The 8,180-nt window shown below is 44.1% G+C and overlaps 1 protein-coding gene across 2 annotated transcripts in view; it reads right to left on the reverse strand.

Moving 5' to 3' along the window:
• PIGG (phosphatidylinositol glycan anchor biosynthesis class G (EMM blood group)) overlaps positions 1–8,180 on the reverse strand; it is a 58,415-nt gene that overhangs the window by 22,140 nt on the left and 28,095 nt on the right. For both annotated transcript variants that reach the window (XM_083593028.1, XM_083593029.1), the window contains exon 11: positions 4,074–4,383. In XM_083593028.1, coding sequence (XP_083449154.1) covers positions 4,074–4,383 — 310 coding nt within the window. The remainder of the gene's footprint in view (positions 1–4,073; positions 4,384–8,180) is intronic.

Below are 8,180 nucleotides of genomic sequence, written 5' to 3' on the forward strand. Positions count from 1 at the left end.
AAGTCCCCCTCAAGCTGCGCAAAATTGGCACAGCGCGGTGCGGGGACTCCCCGAGTGGCGCCAAAAATCATGTCTGCGCATGGGCAGATACCAAAAATCGCATCTGCGCATGTCCAGACGTCGAAAATCGCTTCTGCGCAAGCGCGATCTCCGGCATCTGGGCATGCACAGAAGCGGTTTATGGCACCACAGACATGCGCAGATGCAATTTTTGGTGTCGCACTGTGCCAGTCCGGCCCACGGACGATCTCTGCGGGAGTGATCTGGCCCATGGCTGATAAACCTTGCCGACCCCTGCTTAAGAACCTCCAAGGAAGGAGAGTCCACCGCCTCCTGAGGGAGTTCGTTCCACTATCAAACAGCTCTTACCCTCAGAAAGTTCTTCCTGATGTTTAGCCAGAATCTCCATGCTTGTAACTTGAATCCATTGGTTTGGGTCCTGCTGTAAACAATCCCTAAGAACGAACAGTATCCTGTTAACACCGCCATGATCCCATCCACGCAGTCTGGTGTGCAGACATTCTCAGACACTCCTGTCTACCCTATAAACTCTACACACACATACATCCCCACTGTAAACGCAAGGCCTCCAAATATTTCAGAAGCTTAAGGGTTTCCTTTCTAGAATAATCCTGAGGAAAATTGCGTTAAATAAGTACAGGGAGATGGAGGGAAGTATATAAGCAGTACTTTTCATTAGGTTTTAATGGGATCTTTAAAAGCTACTCGTACTTGCTGCCTCAGAACTTCAGGATCATTAGCCAATCTGTCGCAGGAGGGGTGCATGGATGGATAATTCAATTAAACCAAAGTATGAACCAAGACTCTACCAATATACTATAGCCTCTAATGCAACAGAAAGTCTGCAAAGAAACCATATGCATCTCACCAGCATTGCTTAATTGCCAGCAATTCTACACAAGAAGCTAAGAGAAAATGGCAACACAGAGTTTAATTTAAGAGTATTCCAAAAATAGTATTCCTGAGGCTTCTAAAAGCGTTTCCAATTTCAGTTACAGGGTTGATCACATGAACTATTTTATGAAGACCGACTGCCTGTTAATCACTCAAGCTTCTTTTAACATGGAGGCGGGGGGGCAGTGTTTAATGACTTTTCTGGGTGCAGGGCATGCATTTCTATTAATAGTGAAGCAAAGCCAAAAGAGAATGTATGCCTAGCAGTGTGTCGGTAGGAAACAGGACAGGTTTTAAAGAAAAAGTATCGGGTGTGAAAAAATAAAGTGGTGTCTTTCCGTTGCCAGAACTGCTAATCCTGTACCAAGTATTCTGAATTGGCTTGAACACGTATTTTATTAGAAGGTGTTCTGAGTGCCCTGACGGACAGGTGGAGGAGATGTAAATCCCCATTTCCTCTTTTAAAAACTTGAGTGGTGAATTTGCACGCAAGAAATTCACCAGAGAGCGTTTCCTCATGCTGTTGTTGGCATCCATCTGTCTCAAGAAGACAATGGAGTGCGCCTCTGGGGGTGAAGTCAAACGAATGGAGAATCACAGCGCCTGCTGTGGCTGCAGAGACCGGTAACAACTGCTGCCTTCTGTGTTGTTTTTGCTGTGTTAGCAGCACCAAAGTGATCTCCCTGCGGTGCAAGCCTGGGCAGTGTCTATGGAAGTCCTGGGTTGCATTCCTCAGAAGTCCCTTCTCAACCGTGTTGATGTGATCCAAAGGAAAACAGAGCAATACATCTGGTACCAGCTTGGCTGCAGGAGTTGCTGGAAGGAGGCATACGAGACACCATCCAACTGCCTTAGGGACTCCACTCTGGATTTGCGTAGTGTTAACTTCTCTGCCTAGACATCATCTTAAAAAATAGAGACATCACCTTGCCAACAAAGGTCCGTATAGTAAAAGCCATGGTTTTCCCAGTAGTGATGTATGGAAGTGAGAGCTGGACCATAAAGAAGGCTGATCGCCGAAGAATTGATGCTTTTGAAGTCTGGTGCTGGAGGAGACTCTTGAGAGTCCCATGGAATGCAAGAAGATCAAACGTATCCGTTCTTAAGGAAATCAGCCCTGAGTGCTCACTGGAAGGACAGATGCTGAAGCTGAGACGCCAATACTTTGGCCACCTCATTAGAAGAGAAGACTCCCTGGAAAAGACCCTGATGTTGGGAAAGATGGAGGGCACAAGGAGAAGGGGACAACAGAGGACGAGATGGTTGGACAGTGTTCTTGAAGCTACCAGCATGAGTTTGACCAAACTGCGGGAGGCAGTGGAAGACAGGAGTGCCTGGCGTGCTCTGGTCCATGGGGTCACAAAGAGTCGGACACGACTAAACGACTAAACAACAACAACAACAACAACAACAACTCCTTTGCCTTTTCTTCTCCTGAAGATGTCCCGCAAGGTAGTGGGTACAGATTTTTCCTCAGGGTTTACTCCCAAAGCTGATCTCATGAATGAGTATAGACACAAGGCAGCAGAGGTTGGGGATCAGTTTTCGTTCTCCTAGATGGGCTACCCTTCCAACTTGACAAGCCCCATCTGCCCCTTACAAGTGTAGAAACCGCTTTCTTGACCCTTAGACCCACACCTTTGATATAGTCTGTTCAATCTGCCGGGCCTGTCTTTGCATGCCTAAATCATCAAATTTTTGAGACCCATCAGCTACGCTCATCTGGTTTAACCAGCTGGTCAAAGCCACTTCGCAAGGTGTGGCCGCTGTCATATGCTGACAGTTTCTGGCAGCTGCAGGTGAAAGGTGAGTGCAGGATTGGGATCAAAGGTGGAAGAACTATCCCAGAAGTAGCACAATATGTCCTCCACCAGAGGAACTACCCCTCCCCCAACACCACATACACTTCATGTATTCCACACACATTAGTATGTTCTCCACTATAAAGGAGGATCACCTGTATTTTGGGACTTTCAGTTCTTCAAAACTTAATTGCCAGTCTCCACAGGCAAACATTTTTGTAGTACAAAGGTACAATAGCCACTACAGAAATTCTTCATGCCACTTCTCTGCTTTCCATATGAAGGTTACATTTAAGCAGAACTACAATTAACCTTTGAAAAGGACTCAATCTGAATTTTCATAAATTGAATTAAAGCTGGCAAGATCTGGCCATTGTTGCCATTGCTGAAATTTCTTGGTAAGTGGCTTTAGAAGCGAGAGGTCTTTTTAAATGCTTTGAATGAAAACAGAGCTTGCCTAGAAACCCAAGGCTGCCACAATGCTACACAAAACACCCAGTAATTGATTTCCATAGATTGCCTTTCGGTCCAGCAAATGAAAGACAAAAATTTAATTCTGACAAGCGTTACGTGGTAAACAAAATATAAATTATCAGCTTGCTAAAATATTAAAAACAAAAAACATGAAAAGGAAGGTTTTAAATGCTCTCTGGAAGTCCAAAAAGGACAACCACGTGGGTTTCTTTCAAGCCAAAGACTTGCATGGAAAAGAACCTGATGATTCTGGTCTCCCTCAAGCAAATTTCTTAAGGTCTACCACCACATAAAACTGAGATGAACCGAGGCATAAGAGTCCAGCAGAAAGGAGGAAGTACTCCCGTGAAGTATCTTGGCCCCAGATCACTTTTGGACAGAAATACAGTGGTACCTCGGGTTACATACGCTTCAGGTTACATACGCTTCAGGTTATAGACTCTGCTAACCCAGAAATATTACCTCGGGTAAAGAACTTTGCTTCAGAATGAGAAGCAGAAATCGCACCATGGTGGCGCAGCAGCAGCGGGAGGCCCCATTAGCTAAAGTGGTGCTTCAGGTTAAGAACAGTTTCAGGTTAAGAACGGACCTCCAGAATGAATTAAGTACTGAACCCGAGGTATCACTGTAATCAACTGGAGGCACCATAGATGAATCTGGCCTCTTTAACTCTTTGAACCACTCCCACAAGGGAAATGGCATGTGTGCAGATAACAATAGCTGCAGCAGTGGGCTCTGCCAACCTGTGTCCAAGTTGCATTCTCAATGTAGACCTAGTTCCTGGTCAAGAGTTTATCGCCTAAGAGGCAAGCATCTGAACTGAAACAAGATACTGGCTACAACTGAGGAAGTACGTTCCTTCTAAAGACAATATGCACTTACCTGGAAAAAGAAGAACGCTTGTCCAAACCAGTAATGCATGATGGTTACTTGAGCTGCATCAAACTCCAGCGGCTTCCAGACGTACTTTGTCATCATGGCTTGGATGAGAAGACAGAAGACCAACACGGGCAAGTTGTGAGGCCTGAGTAAGAGTGCAGCCAGCAGGACCAACCCACTGTAGATTTCCCACAATCCTATAAACTTTGTCTTGGCGTCTGTCGAGAGAACCTGAGATTTCAGCAAGTCTTTGGTGCCTGTGAAGACGATGCCAAGAACAAAGACATAGACGAAACGTGCTTCAATTATGCCCCTAAAATGAGAGAGAAAAGATAGAACAAATTCAGCATCTGATGGGTCCAAAAATCTGCTTCTGTTGAAACTAAAATAAATAAATATTCCTGGAGGAATGAAGAGTCCAAAGTAGGCCCATCCACAAAGCAAAGCAAGGCAATGGGTTTTGGCGTGTCATTACCAATGGAACAAGACATTAACAAGAAGTGACTGGAATAAATCAAAGAGTTCTGTGTGGAAATCTTCCTGGTGGATTGTACCCCCATGGGATGCAGTGTTAGTAACTGGGATAGAAAAGCTAGGAGCCAAATGGCTTCTGGGCTTGGGTTGTGGGCACCCAAACAGAATGTCTAGTCGTCACGGGGTGGGGCGGTCAGCAACACTTTTTATTTATTATTTTGATAAGCAAGAACTAATATGCAATTCACATAAGTGACACATTACTAACATCACATTTTTAACAGAAATTGTTAATATATGTTTAATTTGGTGTTTACAATAAAAAACATTGGTACCATACTTCAGTTTTCAAAACACTCTACACTTTGTTAAAACTCCTTAACATATTGCCTATCCTTAACATATACTTTAAGGCTTCAAAGCACATTTGTTGTTGTTTAGTCATTTAGTCGTGTCCGACTCTTCATGACCCCATGGACCAGAGCACGCCAGGCACTCCTGTCTTCCACTGCCTCTCACAGTTTGGTCAGACTCATGTTTGTAGCTTCGCGAACACTGTCCAACCATCTTGTCCTCTGTCATCCCCTTCTCCTTGTGCCCTCCATCTTTCCCAACATCAGGGTCTTTTCCAGGGAGTCATGAGGTGGCCAAAGTACTGGAGCACATACATTTCAGTAATCCTTGAGTGTCAGCCAGGTGCAAAAAATGGCACCCAGACTCTGTGAGGTGTTCACAAATCTTTAGGCACAAAATGTGCCTAGCGCCCTACTGATTTTGTTTTTTTTTATATATAATATCTTTATTAAAGTTTAGGAATTTATATAAAACAGAATAAACGGAACAATAAAAACAAAAACAATAAAAATACATACAATCCAAAAAAAAAGAACACACATACAAAACAAGTATAGTTTCCATCCCTTATATTCATAAAACTTACTTTCCCGACCTCCTCATACCTCCCCTTTCTATATTCCATTCTCTAATTAAGTCAATTCAGCAAATCCTTTCCCTAATTTCTATATACTTTTTAACCTTTCTTTTCTTAATCACATAATCATTACAGCTTTTAACTCCTTAATTTCTGAATCAACATCGTTCTAGCCTTCAATAATCTTGCAATATTTCTTAAGATAGTCCTTAAATTTCTTCCAATCTTCTTCCGCCGTCTCTTTTCCCTACTGATTTTGAAACCTGATGGGATGCTGAGTAAAATTTGCCCTCAGAACTTCCTGTTCTACAACTCTCAACCATAACCCTGCATGTTTATTCAGCTATGAAAATCTGGAGCCTTTATATCCATTATGGAGATGTTATTCCCATGACGAAAGCTAATGCTGCAATCCTGTGCCCATTTACCAAAGAACAATGGACACTGAACTCAGCAGGAATTTTTTCTGAGTAAACCCCAAATCTTTGCAAGACCCACTCTTTCAAAGTTTCAACAGCTCCGTCCAAAGTCTGTTCAAACTTTGAAAGAGTGGGTGTTTAAAAGATTTGGGGTCATTTCACCTCTTATTTCATAACCTGCCATCACATCTCCATTGGTAAGGACTAGAAATTTATAGTGCGATCCTAACCATTCCTACTCACAGTGCAAAAAGTATTGCTGCATGCCACCCCACTATCCAAGCGAGCTGTGCGAGATGCCAGGGGTTCCAGGCACTTATCCAGGGTCTGTGTTTCCTTTGGAATGAGGCACAGCAGAGACTGTGGTGTCTTTCTGTTATATTGTTTAAGGGGTTCACAGCATTTGCACCCAAGAGGGCCTTGCTTCCCCCAAAGCCACAGCTGGCTGTCTCTCAGTTCCCAGTTTGCTGCTTTGCTTCTAAGCTCACATCACTGACAACTCTTTGTTCTCATCCCCAGCTTTGTCTTTCCAACTACCCACAAACTGTGGTAAGGTACCTGCACCATGCACAGAGCCCCATTCCTTTGATCCCCTTAATGGACCATCGCCCAGGCAATCGCCTCAACAGGAAGCTAGCCTGACTTATATCTTAACTCTTGCTGGATCCAGGGGTTTGGGGGGGAGGTCTACCCCCCACCCCTCATAGCAGTATATTGGGATATTGGACCCCCGCCCCAAGGAACGCTAATCACAAGCAACTCATAGAAACAATATTAGAGGTAAAGAGTGCTAGTCTTAGCATCTAATCTATATAAAAACGTGTGATTTAGCAGTTAAACCCAAAACATAGTGCATGGAATAACAATTCCTGCATCCGAAGACCATGTTCTCAGTGGTGTCTTTCATTGGAGTTGGCGCCCAGCACCCAGGCAAAGAAATGAACAGCTGACTCAAGCTCACAGGGCCTTTATCTCCCTTTCTTTCTCTGGAAATCACTTTGAAGGAGGATGTTGAATTTGAAGGCAATCAGACCCCTGCTGAACTCCTTCAAATACCTCAAGAGGGATGGGAGGGCTAAAAATAAGGGGAAGGTGTTGACGGGCTGATTTCCACTATTCACATGCCTTTTGAACATCAGCAGGAATTGGATTTTTGTACACAACCAGGGTGCATAAAGGACCTGTTATTCTGTAAACCACCATTACCTGATGAATTGCACTTTCTAATGGTTTTGGGGAATCGGAGCAAGAAAAGGCGAGAGAAGCCAGAGCTTTAAACAACTAGACTTAAAATCACACGCAGGTTTCAATGATGGCTGCAGCCAAACCCATTATATACCCAGGGGCTTTCAAACTTTTTATTGCCAAGAAAAACTTTGGCATATCTGCTGAGGAAACCTGTATATCTGCCATGGAACTGCCAGCATGCCCTAGGCTCCCATTACACTCATGAGGAGCACTGAAGAGGCCTGGTACGCCTCAGTGTGGCGTGTCCAGAACTCACCTGCGCACCGTCCTGTACCTGAACACTGAAAGGAAGTAGAAGTAATGCTAACATTCAAAGCATCTCGTCTGCTACTAGAGGTGTGCGATAAATTGCCATACCAGTATTATAATCAGGGCTGGATTTAGGTTTGATGAGGCCCTAAGCTACTGAAGGTAATGGGGCCGTTTATATGTCCAGCTGTCCTTTGTCAACAACTGTATGTAGGTTCTATTTTATTTGTTTTTTATCTTATATTTTGGAAATGTACATCCAGGTTTGTTTTTTCTTTAAAAATTTTTGGGGGGCCTAAGAGAGTGGGGCCCTAAGCTATAGCTTGTTTAGCTTATACGTAAATCCGACACTGATTATAATAACCTCGTGATAAGTGTTTCAACAAGGCAACATACTGGTGAACAAATGCTGGACAGCTTTGCGGGGGTAAGCACAGCTGAACTTTACAGATACAGTGGTACCTTGTTTTGAGTCCGGGATCCGTTCCAGAGCCCCGGACGCTTGACGAAAGGGACACTCTGCGCGCGCACACGGAGCGGTTTGTGCTTCTGCGCATGCGGCAAACCCGGAAGTAACCCATTCCAGTACTTCTGGGTTTGCCACAGATGTTCACCAAAATGGACGCTCAACTACTGTACTTTGAAGAGTTTGCAGGCTTTGTTTCCTCTCTCCCTCCACCTTCCTAAAACACACACACTGATAAATAAGGATAGAAGCCTGAGGCTGCAGCCAATTTTAACCCCTCGCAAGCACACAAACCAACTCTTTCAGAAGAACTTCCTGCTCTC

Source organism: Podarcis filfolensis (genome assembly GCF_964270895.1).
Source record: "Podarcis filfolensis genome assembly, chromosome: 17".
Taxonomy (NCBI): domain Eukaryota; kingdom Metazoa; phylum Chordata; class Lepidosauria; order Squamata; family Lacertidae; genus Podarcis; species Podarcis filfolensis.